A 22,594-nucleotide genomic window follows, 5' to 3' on the forward strand; every position below is an offset into this window, starting at 1 on the left:
CATCGTTAAATAATTTAAATTATATTAACTTTGAAGGATACAAACCTTATATTATGTTATATAATATTTATTACCAGATTATAGTAACGTTTACAAAACGTATTCTATTGGTTCAACAAATTTATTAGACGGTAACAATGACTACGATTGCGCCACTGTTTAAATAATATTTTTTAATATAGAATAGAGGAACAATAGAATATTAGTTATTATGGAAAATTAATAATGAGATTTGATATGTTTTATTTTTTTATTCAAATTAAATGATGTATTTATTGTTTACCTTCAAGCTTAAATTGCATAACTTTATATATTACGTAAATTTGCTTAAAAATAATAAGTAAAGATGTAGTAAAAAAAAGGAGATGGCTTAATCTACATTCAACTCAGCTAGGAATCGGCTGAATCTTGGATTTAGTAAGTTTTTATATTTGATTTTTGAAGTGTTTTTTTTATATATATACTCTATTCATAGACACGGTTAGTGTAACTCAAAAGCAAAACTTTGCATTTGAGTGACACAAACCGTATATTGTAGTTTTTAACTGTTTTGATCAGTATACATTTAATCGTTAAATTCATTGCTTTTAACTATATTTTACCAGATTAAATAATATATTTGTCATCAATTATATTAACATATTCATTTGAGATGTTTTCATACTTGCTTGAGTTGCATGCTTTCCAACAATGCCATTTAATAGTTACGTGGCAGAATATTTTTGGTCTTGAAAAGGGCAATAAAAATATATTAAGAGCGTATAAAGGACGATAGAGAAATGCTAATAAAACTTTTGGATAAATTAAAAAAATGTAAATTTTAATAAAAAAAAGTTTATTTTTTATTGTAATTTTGTTTTTAATTGTATTATAACAAGCCACCACCAAGTGTAATTGGAATATTTTGAGTCGGAGGGTAGAAATTAGTTTGGCATTTGGATGATGATGGTTGCACCCTCTCACCCGATTTCAACAATATAACAAAAACTGATCTAAATGCATTAAACTTAGTATCAATAAAAATAAAGGTTTAAAAAATAACAAAAATAAGCTACTGACGTGAAACGCAAAAAGAAATTTTCGCGAACCCTTTTATTCACCTTTGTTAATTGTGAATGCAAAACTTTAAATGTTAACGTTTTTTATTAATTAATTAAAAAAATAAAAAACTTAAATTTAAGATGCTTAAACCAGACACCTAATATATAAATCCAAAATAGACCAAAAATAAATTACACATTTCACTTTAAAATGAACAAATAAAAAAGTTATTATTTGCTGACAACAAATAAAAATTTAGACAAGCAGTAAACATTATTTACAAAACTTTTTTAAACCTTTTCTTAGCAGGTTAACGTTTTACAAGTTAATTTATTGTTTGTTTTGATTTTTTGAATAATGTCATTCCCAACATGGCTGCAAATAATAAAGTTGGGAGTCTTATCACCGAGCCCCGTCACACAAAAATTTACATGCACAATAAATGATAAAAGACAAAAAGACAGTATAAATACAAAAACAAAAACAAATCAAATACTTCAGCAATAAAATAATTTGTTGCTAACAATCTTCCAGCAGAATAATTTTAAAAATAAAAAAGTAAAAACGACAGAAAATCATGAAAGTTATAAAAACACAAAAAAAAATGCGTTGTTTAATTAAAAAAAAAAAGCAATATATGTAAACATAAGTATTTGGGCTGATTATTTAATATCATCAAAAATATGAACGAAAAAGACAACTTTACTTTCGTTATCTTTTATACTAATGGTTAGAAACCATTTTAATAAAAGCTAAAGAAAGTGATAAAGATTTAATTTATTTTCAAGCGATTCAGTCCAAACCTTTAAATTGTTTTCAAAAAAGGTATTTGAAATCTAATATATCGAATTCCATGTTCAGTAAATACCGTTTTGAATCATCCTTAAAACTTTGCAAAGTGCAGTTTAAAACGAAGTTTTGTTTTTTACTAAAGATTGGAAGAAATTTTTTCCAAACTAAAGGTCCCCGATATTGAATTTGGTACGAACTTAATTTAAGAAGGTTTATGGGAACAACAAAGTTATTCACTGAAAATTTGGTTGGATATTTATGGGAGATTTCATTAAAGTAGGATTGAAATGTTACTGGAGAAAACCCAAGTTTTGCTTTAAACATAAATAACATTACTTGATGAATATCAGGCTTATAAATATTTAAAGCTCCAAGCTGACGTAAGAGAGGTTCGCATTGTGTTTTTCTATTTGCCCCAAATACTATCCTGCAAGCATGTTTTTGTTTACTATAAATTTTTTTGAGTTTAGTGTGATTAGTGCTACCCCAGGAAATGTTACAGTATGAAAAATAACCGTGTATAAACGAAAAATATAAATTTTTTAAAGACTCGTTATTAAGAAAAGGTTTTGTTCGGTATAACATGGCAATATTTTTTGAGATCTTACCTTCAATATATTTAATATGAATTTTCCATGACAATTTTTCATCTAAGAGCACTCCCAGAAAGTTTGTAGTCAATTCCCTTTTAATTATTTTATTATTGATTAAAAGATTGGGTAGTTTAAGAGGAATATTCTCGGCTTTACTAGGTTTATGGAATAGGATAAATTTTGTTTTCTCTACATTTAATGATAGTCGGTTACTTATAAACCACTCGTTGATCTTATCTTATCGTTGATATTGTAAAGCATGCTACTTTATAACTTGCTATGTAGCATAGGTACATGTAGTCCCTACATGCCTTTATATAAAATAATATATTTAATGTTTTAAAAAATTTTAATAAAACATATTCTAATTTTAGTGATTAAAAACCAAAAGTTGGAAAAAAATAAAAACACAATAATTTAAATCAAATATATTACCTGATTTTTGAGATATTAAATCATAAGTTGTATAGATTAAACCATGTGGTACTCAAGAAGTGACTGAAAATGAAAAAGGGTGTTGTCCATAAAGGACAACACTATTACTGCGTTTAGAAATGACGAATACAATAATTTTAAAAACTTTCCCATATACAGTGGCGACAACATAAATAGCACACTTTCATGACTAGTTGGTTTTACTTTTTGATGCCAACTTTTTTGTATTTATAGCAATTGCTGTTATTTTTTAAAGCATCAACAATGTTCACCTTTTGGAACGGAAATACTAATTTGACATTTATAGCTATCAAATTTGCTTGTTTTGAGCATTTAAGCGGTCGTGTTTACCTTTTGACGGTCATTTTAAATAGCACAAGTTTACTTTTTATTTAAAAAAAAACTTAAATTCTTTTATCATATCAAAATATAATAATTCTACTCAGTATTTAAAGAATATTCTTGTAATTTATTTGGCAAAAAAAAAAAATTCATTATCTATCAACTATGGGACGAGGTAAACATGGAACAGATGTCTTTCGAGGACAAGTACAGGCATTTCGAGATCTTGGATTGAACAATTCTGAAGTAGCTCAAAAATTGGGTTGTTCTCGTAAGAAAGTTATCAATGCTATTAATTTATTTAACGACACTGGTTCATTAAGCAACAAAAAACGCAAGTCTCGCGAACGAAAGACAACCCCCCAGAGAAAACGCAGCCATTTTATCGTATTGCTAAGCTGAATCCTTTTGTTGGCGCATCAAAAAATAAAGAACAAATTGCTCAAAATTTAAAACTTGATCTGTCTGTCAGCACAGTTAAAAGTCGCTTACGCGAAAATAAGCTATTTGGAAGGGTTGCCCGAAAAAAACCATTAGTCTCAAAACGTAATCTCGTCAGCCGTTTGAAGTTTGCAAAACAGCACGTACACAAAGATTTAAGTTTTTGGCAAAATGTGCTTTGGACTGACTAGTCTAAGTTTAATCGCTTTGGATCCGACGGAAAACAATATGTTCGTCGTCCCCAAAACCAAGAACTCAGCCCTCGCTATACTCTTAAGACCGTAAAACATGGTGGTAGCAATGTGATAGTTTGGGGCAGTTTTTCATGGTGTGGTGTGGGCCCGTTGCATAGAATTCAAGGGACAATTGATCAACACATGTACAAAGAAATACTTGAAAACGTCATGTTGCCATATGCCGAGGAAAATCTCCCTTTGGTTTGGAAATTCCAACAAGACAACGACCCTAAGCACTCCGCCAAAAGTGTTAAAGTGTGGTTTAACGCTAAGAAGATTAATGTATTGGAGTGGCCCGCATAGTCACCAGACTAAAATCCGATAGAAAATTTGTGGGAGAAAGTTGACAGAAACATAAACCGGTCAACTGCAACAAATTTAGACCAACTTTGGATTGAAATAAAGGCTGCTTGGGACGCCATTACGCCTGAACGATGTTAAAAATTGATCTTGTCAATGGGCTGTCGTTGTCAAGCAGCTATTGACTCAAAAGGATACCCCACTAAATATTAATTTACCTCTAATAAAGTTTTCTAAACTATTTGTACAAAGAACCTCCATGATTTTGGTAGCAAAAGGACGAAATGATAGTTTTGTACAGGGTGTGCTATTTAAATTGCCCCCTTATTCTGTACTTTTTTTTAACGAAGTTACACTCTTTTCTTACTCAGTAACGTTATCTTCTAAAAATAATATTTTATTTGTCTGAAAAATTTTAGATCTCAAAAACTCACATCTCTTGAAAATATATCATTACATATTGAATATCAATCTGTGCTATTTATTTTGTCGCCACTGTATGTATATGGAAGAGTTTTTTAAACAATTGGATCATTATAAATGAAGCTGTTAATGCCAAAAACCATTATACCAGAATTTATTGGAAGCCTTTGGTATGTCAAGAGCAGTAGACATTGCTTTAGTGCTTTTATCAAATCACTTATAGTGGTAAGAAGAAAGATAACAGTTGAGTAATTCCGATAAAGGAAAACGAAGCAAAAAATTGTTTAAAATTGGGGAGTCGTCCTAGTAGCACCATTATTCTGGAGGTAGGTTAAAAATGACACCTTAACGTTGAAAAACGAAAATTTTAAAATGTTGTTTTTAGGCTTTGAAAGTTGTAATCGAAGTGATTACTCTCTTAAAAGTGACTGGAAAAGTTTTTAATAATTGTTTAAGCTATCAAGAAGTCATCACAAACCAAAAATGGTGTAATTTCTTATTTTAATATAAGCAACATATTATTAACTATGTCACTTAAACAATATATGAAAATGTGTGTGTGTGTGTGTGTGTGTGTGTGTGTGTGTGTGTGTGTGTGTGTGTGTGTGTGTGTGCGTCTGTGTACGTTGCGTTTTGTTTAAGGACAAATCCATATACAGATACACCGTCTAGTATAAGAGGTTGTTTTTTTTTTCTGAAACTTTGAGGTTTTTTGATTTGAGAGATTCAGACGATTTAATAAAGAGGACAATTTTTAGATTTTATAAATTGTCGGCAAGCAAGCCCACAAATCATAATACATTTTTAATTAATTTTTTTGAATATCAGTCCTAATCTATTTAACTATGAAATGACGTAATATATTGATATCCCAATAGTCCGATTTAAATTCGCATCGCATCGCGTTTAACAGCCTGCCTATTAAGGCTAATTTACTTTCTTCTTTTTTAAACAACATGCTGTATTAAATATATTTAAATTGATTTACAAAAAAAAATTATTGTAACAAAAATGTAAGGCGACTTCACTCAATCGTCTTTCTGTTTGTTCTTTATTGTTTTCTTTCTTTTCGAGACTGCACTCTTTTTGATTTTATTTCTGATAAAATTTACCAAACGCTACCTCTTAATCAATCACCCATTATTGTTGTTACTAGTGACTCTTCACAATGAATCACCAGGTAAAATTTCTGATCCTGCTAGCAAAACTCGAATTAAATCTCCAATAGCAGGCGCTTTTTGAAATACGCATCCTATAATATTTTGTAAAGACAGTGGAGCTTCGGGAATGGCTCGGGATTGGCTCGGGATTAGAAACAAGCCAATATTGTGGTGTAAATGTTTTCTAAGCAAAAGATTTAAAAGGGTAAAAGTTGGAGAATTTGTGTTAGAAAGAAAGAAAATAGAAAATGAAGTCTCTCAAGGCTCAGATTTAGGCCCAGTATTCTTCTTTGTATTTTTTAATGACTTACCAAATAAAATCAAAAATGACGGCAAACTATTTGGTGACGATATTAAACTAATTGTAGTCATTAAACCAGAGGCGTAGAAAGAATTTTTTGGTGTTCAAGATAGGTAACTTCCAGACATAGAGGAAACTCCAAACATTTATATGTTTATACTTATGTCAAATAATAAGGGTTTGCAAAAAATTGCAATGATTGGAGGCTGGGAACAAAAAATGTGAAGTATTTTTTGTACTACTCTTAACTAGACTTATATTCATCGATAAATTTTAAGTTTCATTGTATTATCTATTAGCGTTTAAAAATTACTACCATACAAAGTTTAAACCCCCTCAATTTAAGGGGGTTGCAATTTGAGGGGGTTGTTAACGTAAAATGAAAATAATAAAGATAAAACATAGTCTTTAAAAAAATGCCTTACTATAACAATTTCTACAAATTATAAATAACTAAACAAATACGGAAGCAGAAAACCTAACCAAAGGTTCTAATTTTTGATAATAGACAAACAGAAAACATGAATAACAAAAAAAAACAAACGAAAAGTTACTGTCGATAATAATAATAAAGAGAAAAAACGTTTATTAAGAAAATGTTAATAAACGTTTGATGAGTTAAATTAATATCATTAAAATAAAAATTTATTTGTTTTATCCTTTTTAAAGTTCTTTTCTTTAACATTTTTTTCCCTTCATTTTAAAAACTTTTTTCTTTTTTTCATATAATACTGATTTTCTATTTTTTATTTCATTAATTATTTAAGTTTTTTTTGTTTTTTTTTTTACATTGAATCAGTATTATATGAAAAAAAGATAAACGCAACGACAATGGTTTTGCAATTGTTAACCATTTGCAAATATTAACCCTTTGCAAATTTGGCAAGTCACCTCTAATAAAATGAACGGTTAGTTCAATCAGTACTTGATTATTGGTAGATAAATTCTCCTCAAGGCACCTACTAGCCCAGTTCAAGACGAGTGTTGCGTCTTAAGGATGGTACTCTTCTGGCCACATAGATTTTTTTATATCTGTAGGCTCGTGAGAAACAGAATTCCAAATGTCCAGCAGCATTTTCAAAATTGGCTCAATAGGTCTGTTATGATTTCCACTAACTGCATTCCATGACCAATTTCCTTCTCAACGAGTACTCTGCGTCCAGATTTCCGTCCAGTGTTAGTAGAAGTGGTGTCGAAAATAAAGGTAATCAAAGTATTTAACAGCGTCCAGGAAAAAACCCTAAAGACATCTTTCGTGGCGTAACTAATAAAGTTGATAACTGCAGGCCCATCCCAACTACTTGTCAGAATAGCAACATGCTCATCTTTTTAAATACAAAAAATGTTTGTTTTTAAGTATTTAAATATTTAAAAACACTTAACACAGCGAGCTAGTAATAAATTAATCATGCATTTACCATGATGGATAAAGAGAATGCTTCTTCCGAAATTTCCTTTTTATTTGAGCACCTTTTTTTGTTCTATCCTACGGTTGCGGTGAACTGATCATCGTGAGATTAGAAAGTGATGTAACTAAGCACCGCCAACTTTGACTTTTGCTTCAACAGCCAATTGATCTTTTAGGCTGAGGCCTAATCACTTGGAGATATCATTGAATAATTTTGTTAACGTTGCAGGATCAATTTAGAAAACAATAGTTGACAATCTGGTTATTTGGCTGGAAAAGAGTATAAGCTTCCACTTAAATTCCAACTTCCAATTAAATTGTATAAATTACAATTAAATATAAACTAAAGTATAAAACGAATAGTTCTACTAAGACGGTTTTCATTTTTAGAAAACATATAACTCCACTAAAACGGCATAGATCATATTTATATATAAAATAAGTATAAAACAAACATCTCCACTTATAAAGTAAAAATTATAATTAAATATATAGATTATGTATAAATGAATACTTCTCTTAAGGGGTATACAATATAATTTAATATAAACTAATGTAGTTTAGTTAATATAATATAAACAAATATGATATAAACTAATAATAATTTAGTAATAAACTAATAAGCGAATATTTTCAATAAAGCAGTATAAATTATAATTAGATATAAACAATGTATAAAATTAATATCTCCGCTAAAATGTTATTTATTTTATACGGTATACAAGATATAAATGATCAGTGACTAGAATTTCCATCTCTTTACTACCTGCTTTTATACTGGGTACCTGTCCAACTTTTTAAATAATTGTTTAGCTAACACCTACTGTAACAAAATTGTATCTTCTTTTTCACTGATGCTTTTACGGCTGTATATGTTCCATAAAGTAACTGCATTGTTTTGGAGTCCAGTATCAAAGTTATACAAAAATTACTTTACTACGTTGCCAAATTACAAAACCACTTGACTATTGTATTCGGGAAGATCCTTAAATTAATTTTTTATATTTACAATGTTATTTATATTTTTGCAATATAAATAAAATAGTAAATAATACTGTGAAATGTCGAAGACGTTACGGAATATATTTGTTAAAATTTTAAGCAAATATACTCAAAAAAGAAGGTAAAAAAGGATTTTTCAACTTTTTTTAAGTGGATGGCCCTAAATTTTTTATATATAAAAAAATATTTGGCATATATTCCTTTTTTCTTAAATCTTAATTTAAAAGTTGGTGTAATTTTGCAGAAATGACACACGCTACGGGCGAGTGACACCGCGGCGAGGTTCAGACAGAATTCAATGAGCTTTGTTTTATTTATAAAGCTGCTTTGTTTTAAACAAACTTATAGATATATTAAATCATTTCTAGAATTGTTATGTTTTAAATAGCATTTATCAACTTGATTATCATTAAATTTAATTTTGAATATAATTTAAATTTAATAGAATATATTTAACATAAACACTTAATAAATATTTATAATCTTATAAACATTTATTAAGTTTAAATTAAATATGTTCTATTAAATTTAAATTGTAATCAAAACTTGATATAATGATAATCAAATTGATAAATGCAATTTAAAACATGGCAATTATTTTTTTTACTATTATAATTTTTAACAATTATAATTTTTTTCCGATTTTACAAACATTCTTTTCTATTTTTATAGAACAAATACTCTATTCAAAAGAGTATTTGTTCTATAAAAATAGGTCACAAATGGGGTAAAGGGTAAAATTAAGGGGACCTAAGCCCATTTAAGAATTTTAGATGCCCATTACAAAAAAAATAATATAAACTAAATTTCAAATGATTTTTGGAAAAGTTAAAAAATCAAAAATATTTTAAAATATTTACAATATTTATGTATATACGGTACATAATTCAACAAAAATCAAATAATTTTTTGTCCTGCTCTAGAGCAGCATGTTAAAGTTAATGGTAAATTAAACTCTTTGCATTAAAAGTAATTTAAACTTACATGGAATAGATTTACACATGTAGAAAAGTATATTCGACATCGAGAGCAACCCTGTAGTTTGGAATAAAGTCTCCACACTGTTTAACAAACTGTTTTGGATAGATAGAAAAGAGTTTTTACATCTTAGTTTTCTCAACTTAGACATGTGTTTTAGTATATGTGAGACTTCAAAATAAAGAAAGATTCTTGTTAAAGTACAAATTTTTCCGACTAAGTATAAGTTGGCCTTTGCTAAAAAAAATTTGTTTTAAAAAGCTTCTGATTGAGCCTTGATTCCTATCGCCCAAGTTTTTTTTAACATTTTACAGTCAGTTTGCTAAACAGTGTGAAGGCTTCATTCTAAATTTAAGTCTTTATGGAATAGATTTAAATATGTAGAAGAGTATACTCAACATTGAGGGCAACTCTGTAGCTGCTTTTAATGCAAGAATTGTTTAATTTAGTTTTTTGTTGCATACTGCTCTAGAACAGGATAAGCAATTGTTTGGTTTTTGTTGGATTATGTACCATATATACTAAATCCCAGAAACATACTATTTTTTTCCCAGGATAAGAACAAATTTTCCCAGGATAAGATAAGAACAAAATTCAGGATATTTTGTAAAGAAATTCATTCTCATCTTTTTTTTATTAATATTAAACTTATTGATAATGCTTAAGTTTAATAATATTGTTAGTCTGATGCATGTTATTTTTTTGTTTAGCATATTTATTTTTGAAACAGGTAGGCTTACGCAAAAAGTTTTAAGAGGCTCACAAACATGCTTAAACTTATAAAAATTTGGGCTTTCTTTTATGTTTTGTGAGAAAGACAAAAAAAAACTTTCTTCTGCTACATACATATTTTGTTTTTCACTCAAGAAAAAACACAATAACTTCATTAAAGGATTTTCATGCATCAGTTAAGCACAAGAACTCCGTTATTATTAGAATTATGCTCATATTAACTCATGTTTACAAAATATTTGTAGTTTAGAGAAGACTTAACAATGTACTTGTTGTTTTCTTATCTTATTTTTAACAAAGTCTGAACCTTGATATGTTTATAACCATTATACTTATTATATAGCATGCTAATTTAAGTCACTCTTTATCAATTAAAAAGGTAAGTTTAATTACTTAGATTCAATCACACGTTTGTGAAATTTTTGAGATGATGAAATGAATATAAATGAATGTATGTTATAATTTAATAATTTAAAGTATTTTCTAAAATGGGTTGTCTGCAAAAAAAGCCATGACTAAAGGAGGAAATAGAAAGATACAGACTAAGCTGTTTCTTCTAAAGTATCCTATCAATCAGTTGCCCATGAACCAGCTCCCAAGCATTAGAAATGTGCTTAGATAAAAAAACAAATCTCTAAAGTCTTTGAAGTTTAAGTTTACTAAGCTTGTTGTAGCTTGTTCTCAAAAGTTTCCAGGCAAAGATCTTATTTGCAAAGGAGGTTTTTTGTAAAGATCCCAACCATAGATGTGTCACTGCTCTTGTAATGGATGTGTAAAACAAGGTTGGTTTTGGAGAACTCATCATTTCTGAAGCTTCTGTTGGGTAAAAATAATTGATTGTTATGTAAATAAAAATATAAGCAATTCAGAAAAAAAATTGTTAAATACAAACATAAATAAAAAAAAGTAACCAAGACATGGATAATTAATTAACTAAAGAATTTTTTATATCTTGAAGGGATAAGATAAGATTAAGAAGGGATAAGGGAAAAGACTATGAAAAAATTTACCAAGATGCAGGAAGATTTCATACAGGAGAGTAACAAAAACTTTGACATATCTGTGGGGAAGTTTAAGGAAAAGATCTAATCAGATCGGCTTTGTTTTCAGTAGACATTTTGTGAAACCACACTTTCCAACACTGGAGTATTTGTTGGCACCATTACCATTCTCACAAATACTATCAACATCCCCTTTCTCTGGTTTTTCTGCATCCATAAAATGAGAGGTGTGTAACTACATGTTGTAGTTACACACCTCTCATTTTATGGATGCTCTTACTGATGAGAAAACAAAAGGGAGCAGGAGAGCACTGTAAGACTGCAGAAAGTCTGACCAAGGTATATCAAGGTATAGGTAGACAAGATTGAGAAGATCATCAGGTTTGATTGGAATGAGCTACAGGTAGGACCATCCCTGTTCAACATTGTGCAGGGATGGTCCTATAGTTCTACCAAGAACTATGACAGGTTCTGATACTTAACAAAACAGTTAGTTATACTGGTTCTAGCTGGCAATGATGTTTACAAGAAGGTAAAGAAGATGTTGTAGATGTTGATTAAGTATGATGTCCCATATTATGTATGATGTCCCAGTTTCATATGGTAAAACCAAAGCTACCTGTTATAACAAGAACTGGATACTGTTCAAGGTAGCTGAGCATCATGTTAGAGAGGCAGAGAGCTGGGTTAAGGGAGAAGCCATTAAGATGTTTTGATTTATTAAAAAAGTTTTTGAAATTGATAGTATGTGTCAATGACTGCTTGGAAAATGATATCATACTAATCCAGGACTTTATTGAAGGCTACTGGTTGGGTGACATGACATCCAACCAGTAGATAATCCAATAGAATCTCATGCTTGTTTTCAAAGACAACAGAAAGAAACTAAAGAATGACTTGACAATGAAGCAAGTCAATAATGTTTAATTTTTTAAACTGCAAATATAAATAATTTTGAATATTTTTTTTGTTTTAAACTTTGTTTAAATTATATGAAATTTAATTTATAATTTTTTTTTTGTATAATCTAAAATGCTTAAATCTAAAATGCTTAAATGCACCCTCAATTTTACCCCGTGTCCCACTTGTGACCTCTATCATTTTTTCCCAATCTTATAAATACTCATTTCTGTTTTTATAGAACAAATACTTTTAATTTGAAAAAATTGCATCTTAAATGTGCAATTTAAAAGTATAAATGGGCTAAGATCCCCTCAATTTTAACCTTTTACACTGTTTCAATTTTGACCCCATTACAATTTTGTCGATTTAAAAAAAAAAGCTCCTCGTTTTTCGAAATTCGCTAACTGCCTAGACAGCATTTGCCAACTGACTGTCTAAATTTGTTGACTTTGACTGTCTGACTGACAACTGACTCTCCGACTGACTGTCTAAATTTGCCGACTTGTCTAAAGGGTCTACATTTGCTGACTGATTTGTCTAAAAGGGTCAAATTTGCCAACTAAATAAGTAAAAATTCATTAGTCCTCCCGCCCCCCACACTCCGATTGCGCGGGCTTTATATATATATATATATATATATATATATATATATATATATATATATATATATATATATATATATATATATATACTGTATATATGCAAAAATTTAATTAAATAAATGGGAAAAAAATTTGTTCTAAAACAAAAAGTTTTTTTTTTTTTCTTTAGTTTTCTTCCATAAATAATGGTTTGGTCTTTAAAGTCAGTTTTGGTTACTGGTTCTAGTAGAGGTATTGGTTTTGAGCTTGTTAAAAGATTAACTAAATCTGCTCAAGTTGTGTTTGCATGCTGTCGTTCTCCTGAGACTTCTCATGTATGTACATTGTTTAAACTGTTGTATTTATTAAATAGAAGTTTTGTTTAATAATACACATGCTCCTAATAAAGAAGTTTTTTTTTCAATTTTGCAACTTCAATTTAATCTGCTGCCTTTATTTTATGTTTAGTAATATAATGAAGTTTAAATAAGAAAATAAATTTATGAGAAAGGTCTACTGAGCCCTATGGTAATTAAGTGAGATGTATGAAGTTATGTTAGATTAATTTAAGTGAGGTTTTACTGAACTTCTATTAATCCACTAAATTATTTGTAAAAACTGATTTGAGTTTGATTAAAACAAAACAAAACAAAATGTAATAGTGTTAGAAACTACATTTTCATGTAAAATCACAGTTAACTTCTTTTTAACACTGAATTTATTAAATCTAATGAATTAAATTCTGAAATACACAAAAAGACAAAAATCTGCACCCTAATTCACCAAAGTTGCTTAAATTTTCCATAAATTTTTTAGAGACATAAGTTAGGAAATGCTGTAGTTTTTTCAATAAAATTCTGTGACCTTAAACTTCTATAGTGACTGAAAAAGTGCTCTTTTAGGTGTTCGTAATGCTGAAGTTTGGTACCAAAGAAGTTTAAAATTGAATCTGAAAATTGTAGTTTTGTTGCTTTTAAAACAAAGCAATACAGTTTATTTTAAGTTTCACAAAATGCACTTAATAATGACATTAAAAAGGGCATCAATAGAGATCTAGCAAAAATCTGAATGGTAGAAAATTTTTAGTTATAATTTTCTTAAAGTTAAGATCTCCACATTGTGAATAAATTTTTTAGATGTATCTCTACTTTACGAAAAAAATTAATCAAGTTAGAAAATAAGAATGGATTAAATTTATTACTTGTTTACCCTCATTTAATTTACTACAAATTTATACAAAATGAAAAGGTATAACAATACTTTTTATTTACATTATATATAAAGTAAAAAAAAAACACATTAAGTAAATTTTTTTTTCAAAGTATGCAAAATATATACTAAACTTAACAAATTTGAAACTGTTTCAAATATTAAAATGTCTTTGCTATTTTTTTATATTCGTGAAATATAAAAATTTCTTGCTATTTCCTTAGTAAATTTTTATTATTAAAAGTTTACTCAAGTCATATTTGACTTAGTAGCAAAATCCTTAAAACTTTTTTGGTGCCAAATTTCAGTATCAGAGCATTACTACAAGCACCATGGTAATAGCAAAGAAAAATATTTTCTGCACTTTGTAGAACATTACTGCATATCAGTATAACATTTTTTACATTTTAAGTACTATTAAGGTACATCAGTAGAACATTTTGTACAATATAAGTACACTTAAGGTACTCAGTATGAAATTTTTTATTATTGATAAAAACTAATTGAGATTTCTTATATAAGTTGAAAACCACTGATGTGATTGTTTGATTTAAGATTTAAACCATTGGAGTGGTGTACCTCTAATACCATAATTTTTATTCCACAGTGGCAGACAGAGAGGTCGACAATATAAAATACTTTGTTTTGGTCAACAAAAATGCCACAGGCAAAGTTTAACTACTCGTTTTTGGTCTGTTGGTGTCAGGAGCCTTTAAAATGTTAACAGAACTACATTAAGAAAAAAAACACAATTAAAAAGGATTTAGAGTCTTGAGACCTATTGTTTTTTAATCTGAAATCTTGCAATGGTTTGCCATCATAAAACTGTCTGAATTTAGATGTTGTCAATGAAGGTAGCATGTTATGATATAAATATAAAGAGTTTATCAGACTTATGGTTTAAATGTGTTTATTGAATTAAAGAAGAGAAAAAAAAACTTTATTAGTTATTATATCAAAATGATTCCAGATATTTAGAAATATATGCTTAAGAATATTATGAATCGTTTAATTTAAGCTAGAGTGTTAATATATATATATATATATAAAAAAAACATCTTTGTTGGCTAACAAGTATTTATACTTAGGTTACCTAGATTACTTATTTTCAATCCATAAATTTTGGTGTGTAATCACTAGATCATAGGTTTCGTTAAGAAGTACTATCTCTGTTTGTTTTGTTGTTTTGTGCGTGTGTACTTTTGTGCATTTGTATTTTTGTGCGGTGTGCTTTTGTGTGTTTTGTGTGATAATAATGGTAAGCATGTTATTTTAGGATTTAAAAAACTTTGCATCAAATCATGAAAATGTGAAAGTTGTTGCACTTGGTAAGTAAAGATTAAAAAAAAATATATTTTTTTTTGGTTGTCTTAAAATAGAATTTTTATTAAAATTTACTTAGAATTATTAAATTTTTACTTAGAATAGTAATAAGTTGTAGTATTAGTAGTAGTAGTGCTTTTTCTGCAAATAAATGCTATAAATCTGAAAAGTTTTGATTTATAGCATTTATTTGCCATTTTATTTTAACTTAAAATTTGTAAAAACATCAAAACACCATGAGAAATTTGTTGCGTATATGTCATGGTAGAGATGCTTTTGTTATTAATGTGCTAGGGTAATTAGTCCTAATAAGCTTGAAAATATTGAAGTAAATTGAGGAATAAGTATTAAAGATGATTGGTGTGGAATAGATAAGTATAGAAATGTCGGTTTGGTAAAGACCTATATTTTACAGGTCTGACAGCTAGAATATATATATATATATATATATATATATATATATATATATATATATATATATATATATATATATATATATATATATATATATATATATATATATATATATATATATATATAAGAAAAAAAGTTTAGAAAAGGTCGGTGTGGAATAGATAAGTATAGAAATGGTCAGCCCATATTTTACAGGTCTGGACAGAGAAAAATAATCAGTTTGGTAAATACCCCTATTTTACAGGTCTGGACTTAGAAAAGGTCTGTGTGGAATAGACTTGCAAAGACCTGTATTTTTATGGGTCCAGTCAGCTAGTATTTTTTCAATAATGAGTATCTGTTTTTTATTTCCAGATGTAACAAACGAAGATTCAATTAAAAACGCATTTGAAGAAGTTTCAGCTTTACTTAATGGCTCTGGGTTGACTTGTTTAATCAATAATGCTGGAATTCTCTATCGTTCTTCATTTGTAGACTTTTCTGCAGATAACTGCAAAGAAGTTTTTCTCACAAACTCAATTGGACCAGCTCTTGTTACACAGGCAATGCTTTTTTTTTGCATTTTATCATGTTTTTATTTAAATCCAGCTCTGTTTGATTCAAATACATAATGAAAAAAAAACAACTCAAAAACTATAGTACAACAGCTTTAGGCAAAAAAAACTAAAAAGAAAAGAGAAAGAATCCAATAAAAAAACAAATTAATAAACTGAAAAAATAAACTAAAAAAAGTGTAAATAAAGCAATATATAATTTAATATTAAATTCTATTCTAAAAAGCTATCAATATTAGTTAAATAAAAAGATAAAGTATTTTAAATAATTTTAGTATAAAGTGCCTTAAAATATAGCATATAGAAATATTTAATATAATATTGATATTACTATTTAAATAAATGTTAATTCAGGATACTTGCACTTCAATGTTATATTAAAAATTATTTTACAACGTTATATAATTTAAGTTATCAAAATTAAAATTATCAGTGTGTCCTGCACAAAGGTGAAAAAATAAATACAAAAGAAAATAGATACAAAAAAGTCATTAAAAACATTTAAATTATAATAATTAAAAAAAATAAAAGTTGTTTAAAATTATTTGTAGATCTTATTGATTATGGTAAACTTTGTTTCAGAAAATTATTTTTAGATCTTATTGATTATGAAACTTTGTTTCAGAAAAGCAATAAGAGTTTTAATCAACTTTGAGTTTAACTTTGGGCTTTAATAAATGCTCTGTATTTTTAGTTCTAACTTTGGTTATGCTTCATTCAAAATTATTATTAAAATTGCTACATGTTGTGTTTTCCAAAGATTTACATACAAACACTTTACATGCAGATGCAAAGATGCAATTTACATTTTGATGCTTTTTACATGATTCTGTTGGTTTTATTTTTAATTTTATAATGTTAATAGCTTTTTTTTAAATTTAAATGCTTTATAGATTATTAATAATGATTTTTGTTGCATTGTTGTCATGTCAACTGATACGAACAGTTATTGGATAAATGGGGTAATATTATTAAGATATACACTTTCAATGAAACATAAACTGTAAAGTAACTGTAATTTTGATTCTTGATACTAAGCTCAGCATATTATTTCTTTTTTTTAAATAAGTTGTTAAAAACTTGTTTAATATGATCTTGGCTGCCTAATATTGAATCAGTTATGCAGCAAAGATATTTTTAGTATTTATTAAAATATATGTTGTGGTCCTAAGGTTTAGTGATGTTATTTTTGAAAGCATTTAGCTGATTTCAAACATCATTGATTTTCTTTGATTTAAAATTATGATCAAATCATTCATGTTAAAATAATTAAAAATCAACTTTAAATCTTCTATTAGACAGATTTTAGTAATATTTTGACATTTACCAGCAACATAGATCACTAAATCATTTACATATTTAATGGTGGAGCAATATTATTGTTTTTATCAATAAAGATATTTTTTGAAATCATCAAATAAAATGATGAAAAGTAGAGGATATAAAATTAAATCTTATGGTATCCTAGAAGTACACCTAAAACAGTCTAAAAGTATCCTATTTGATTCAGTAAACTGATCTGGTTAAAAAAAATAAACGATAACCCACAATTATTTGATTACTAACAGCAAAAAAAAGCACATATGGAAACTTTCAGTACATGTGTAATGTTTTATAAAATCACTTTTCAAGATTCTACAACTTGTGGTGTAATAGTGTCTCCCTTATCAATTTTTTTGTGTTTATTGTTGATGAAGAGTGTGTAATCTTTTATAGGCAAAGGCTAGAAGAAGTCAACTCTGACTTAAAGTACCCCCTGCCTTAGAGTTCTTGGGTGAGTAAAGGCAAGTGATGATAGTCTTAATAAAAATATTCATCCTGGACTGATGTTACCTGCATCTTGCTATTGACTTGCAGAAGACCTCCTATGCAAAGATTTTAGGGGTAAACAGAAAATTTCTGTTGACCAAGTTTCTGGCTTCTGATCTAATAGGCTACATCAGTGTCTAATGAACTTAAATTTTATGTTTATTTAATTAATGTCTATTTAAATTAATCTCATTATTAAATTAATGTCTATTTGTAAAATATCACTAACAGTGTCATGTTGCAAATGAAAGGTTTTTATGTTAGCACTTTTGGTGTGCACTATTGAGATCACATAAGATGTCCTTTTATATGATGTTGGGGTTGATTATTTGCGATTAGACATAACTTATGGTGCCTATCTATGATTGAGTAAAATTCTGTTAACTAAATAAAAATACCTAAAAATATTATTAATCTCCTAGAATCACTCAGGCATGTGAGCTTTTATTTCTTCTTGTTGGCTTTAAGTCAAACCTCACTCCAACACTTACTCCTTTTTTTTCCTCGGTTTTCTTCTTCTTGTGTAGCTACTCTATAATCATTATCTCCATTAATTTATCATTTAATTCCTAATCGTAATCATTTCTTTTCTCTTTTTCACAAGAACAACTTTCTGGAAAATATATATTTTTTTATCATTGCAAGAAATTGATGCAAAAAGGTGATGCTGAGGTCAATTATTCTTTAACATTGATTTCCATCTTACATGCGTGGGTCTGATCTTATTATGTTTCCAATAATAAAGCTAAGGTGTTTGATTATTAAATTGAAGCAGTGAGGCAAAGGGTATTGTTCTTGGCATATTAATGACTTTCAATAAAGTCTGGGATGCTGGTGTTTTCCATAAGCTTACTTCATATATTGTATCTATAAAATTTTTTTTAAAGTTTATTGAATCATTCGTTTCTAACCACATTATTAAAGATGTCCTACATGGACAACACTCTTCTTCATTTTCAATTACTTCTGGGGTACCACATAGTTTTATTTCCGGTCTTATGCCTTTCCTTGCCTTATTAATGATCTTCTTGATAATATTACCTCTAAATTTGCTTAATTTGCTGGTGACAACTATTTATCCAAATCTTGACAAAATAACATCACTTTTTGATAGCTTAGAATATGCACCCAATTTTGAATGTAATTATTCATTTGTGACTGTACTTTTAGTAGATAGTGATTTTTAACCTAAAAACTCAAAAAATTCAGTTGTTTGGTGATAATGATAATTAAATTTTGATATTTTGATCAATGACAACTATCTTACTCAGTCTTCTACTTTACTTCTTCTTGGATTATCCTTCACTACAGACCTCTTATAGAAATATATATATACAATCAATTTCAAAATTAGCATCTTCTAAGGTTACTTCTCTTTATCAGGTTCACCATTTTTTTACTACATTTACAGTTTACACAATTATGGCTCATCCCTCAGTTTAGATGATAATGACTAATTATGATGATTACATGACTCTGAATTCAAAGACAGAAGACTAAAAAAGTTTTTATGTCTTCTGTCTTTTTAACTTTCTACTTTTTGAAAATATTATTTAAAACATTACTAGAGCATTTAACAAAACTTTGCAATTTATTTGCAAAATCCTTAAGGAAATCAGTGTTTGAAGTATTGTTTGACTTTAAATTAAAAATTTATTTTATAACCATAAATCAATTGAAAAATTTTTTTCCAAAATATCTTATTCATGATTAATATATATTAGTATACAAAATAGTTAATATAAAATGAAATTGTCAAAAAAAAACAACAACAACTTTTGTGCTATACACATAAATTTAAAAAAAAACAAAAACAAGATTACATATATATATACAGAGAGAGAGAGAGAGAGAGAGAGAGAGAGAGAGAGAGAGAGAGAGAGAGAGAGAGAGAGAGAGAGAGAGAGAGAGAGAGAGAGAGATGCTGAACCAATAAATTATTGAAGTGCTAGGTGAATTTCGAGCATTAAAGAAATTTAGATATGTTTATCTGAAGAACCAAATGCTGACTTTCAAAATAAAATTCAACAATTTTTTTTTTATTTTTCTTAGTCTTAACTTTCTTTTCAAAGTTGAATATATATAAAAATATATATAAAAATAAATATAAATATAAAAAAAATATATATATAAAAATATATATCTTAGCAAAAAATTATTCACTAATTAAATTACGTTACTTACTGGCCACCCTGTATATGCAGTTAAAAGAAAATTTTGTGATTTTTTTATTTTAGAAATTTCTTCCATTGATAAAAAAAGCAGCAACTGAAAGCACTGAGAATGAAATCAGTGTCTCTCGAGCTTCAATCTTGAATATATCATCAACATTAGGCTCAATCTCTGAGGCTACATTTACAAGTCCTATCGAGTATAGAATGTCAAAGGTGAGTTTGAATAAAATCAATTTTTTTTGTTTATAATTGGGACTAATTGCAAACAATATCAATACTTTGCTTTCAAATTAAACTTTTTTTTTTGTATATGAAGTGTGGAGTAGCATTCTTAGTAGTCATTAAAGCATTCTTTGGAGTCTTGGAATAATATTTATAAGGAAATCTCCGGATGTTTCCTCAATAACGGATGTCCGTATGTTCCCTCAATAACAGCTATCCGTTATACATGAACTTGCTCATTTGTTGCAACAATGTTAATCACTTTTATAAATATTTACCTTTTTAAATCAAAGGTAAAGTAATTAAAATATTTACAGTAAATTTAATGTTTCAACAACCATGGTTAAGTTTAAAGTTTTAAGTTAAAGTCCTTTTTTTTTCGGGATAGGGGGGGGGGGATGATTGTTAAGTAAAAGTTTCTTGAGGTAAAGTAAAACCACATTTTTAAAAGCTATTTTAGATTTTTTTTTAAATTTAATAAATTTAAAAAAGATCTAAAATAGTTTTTAAAAGCTTCTTTTAATAATAAACTTAGTTGTAATAGTTTTTATTTTTTATTTTAGGCTGCACTCAACATGCTGACTAAAACATTGGCGTTTGAATTAAAATCTGAAAAGATTTTAGTCGCTTCTCTTTGCCCAGGTTGGGTTCAAACAGATATGGGTGGTCCTACCGCACATCGTACTTTAGATTTAGCAGGCTCTGATTTATTAGCTTTGTTTGAGAAGTTGAACGAAAGTAATACTGGTTTAATGACGCGTTGGAATGGTCAAGTGGTGGAAGCTTAACTGTTTGTTTTTCAACTTTCATTCAGTTTTCATCAATGTAGATTTCTTAATTTTTTAAATTTTTTTATCAATGTGCAAAAAGATAACAAATGTCTTTATCAAACTCGAGTTCTCTTGCTATATTTGACTCTAAGGTTCTGTCCCCTCTGGTGTTTTATCATGCATTAGTTCCCATGTCCTATGGTGTTTTATATTTTCTATATCTTTGCCTGATAAATATTTTACAGCTTAAAAAATAGTGTTTGATTGGTTAAAGATTAATTATTAGATGTGATATAATAAAGCTTGTTTAAAAATGAACAATTTGCTTCACACAAAAAAAACGTTTTAAAAACCTATATAAATGTACTGCAAAATATGTTGTGTCAGCAAAAAATATACAATTTTAACAGTTTCAAGCAAGTTCTCCTGAACTAGTCAGAGTTTAAGGCTAATTTTTTTTTTTTTTTTTATTAACGATATGTTATGAAATTTAACAAGAAATCGTAACTTTTACAGAATTAATGTGGGTGCATTTTTTATAACGGTTTTTAATTAAGTAAAATGTGTAATTCCAATAAAAATATCTCAACAACAGCAAACTATAAAAACCTTTTTTGCCAAATCCTTTTACAGCAATCTGATAATTAAAATGTTAGTGAAAATTCTAGCCTTAATCTCCAAGAAGTTAAAAAGATATTCTTGTTTAAAGTGCGTGTTTACAGAGAAAACGTAAAAAATAATATATATATTTTAATTTATTTTCATCATGTTCATAATAAATTATTTATAATATCTTTTAGTTAAAATGTAAAGGGAGCGAGCAGAAGACAAGTCTTATCATCTAGCTCCGTTGTATCATTTACATATTAAAAAAATAATAAGCAATCGTACAAAAAAAATATTACTACCTTAGTAAAATAATTTTTAATTACTTTCAAATAAAAATTGTTACGTTTTTTATTATTATCATCAAATTATTTATTATTATATTAACAATAAATATATTTAAAAGTATGTATTATTTATAATAAATAATAATGACAATAGTAATTACTTGAGAGATGCAAATAAATAAAGAAATTTTTTAAACAAAAAAGAGTGTACCCTCTTTGACTGTTGCACCTCCTCTGGTACCTTAGGGATGCAGTGATGTTTAATAATTTATGCAAGTTAATTATATTTATAGATTTAAAAATTTATTTATACTGGTTTCCCTCCACCTCCATAAAAGTACCTGCGCTTTTAACGTACCTACCGGAAATTTGTATGATATTTTTTTAAATTTAATTTCTCCTTACTTTTATAATTGACCCTCTGTTTTTTTTATCTTCACTAAATCAAACTTTAATTTTAACAAATACCTATGTAAATTTATATTAAATAAAAATCTACAAATATCCCCAAAATTTTTTATTAAAAAACCACTTAACATCTTAACATGTTTACAAAT

General features: G+C 27.7%; 1 protein-coding gene across 1 annotated transcript; it reads left to right on the forward strand.

The window, feature by feature from the left end:
- The first annotated feature begins 285 nt into the window (after positions 1–285).
- Positions 286–21,265, forward strand: LOC100203192 (C-signal). The gene is made up of 6 exons (XM_065803087.1): positions 286–417; positions 12,860–13,004; positions 15,155–15,206; positions 15,970–16,157; positions 20,216–20,365; positions 20,938–21,265. The coding sequence occupies exons 2-6, from the start codon at positions 12,876–12,878 to the stop codon at positions 21,160–21,162; spliced, it is 744 nt and encodes a 247-aa protein (XP_065659159.1). The 5' UTR covers positions 286–417; positions 12,860–12,875; the 3' UTR covers positions 21,163–21,265.
- The last annotated feature ends 1,329 nt before the right edge of the window (positions 21,266–22,594 follow it).

This window comes from Hydra vulgaris, chromosome 08 (genome assembly GCF_038396675.1).
Source record: "Hydra vulgaris chromosome 08, alternate assembly HydraT2T_AEP".
Classification (NCBI taxonomy): domain Eukaryota; kingdom Metazoa; phylum Cnidaria; class Hydrozoa; order Anthoathecata; family Hydridae; genus Hydra; species Hydra vulgaris.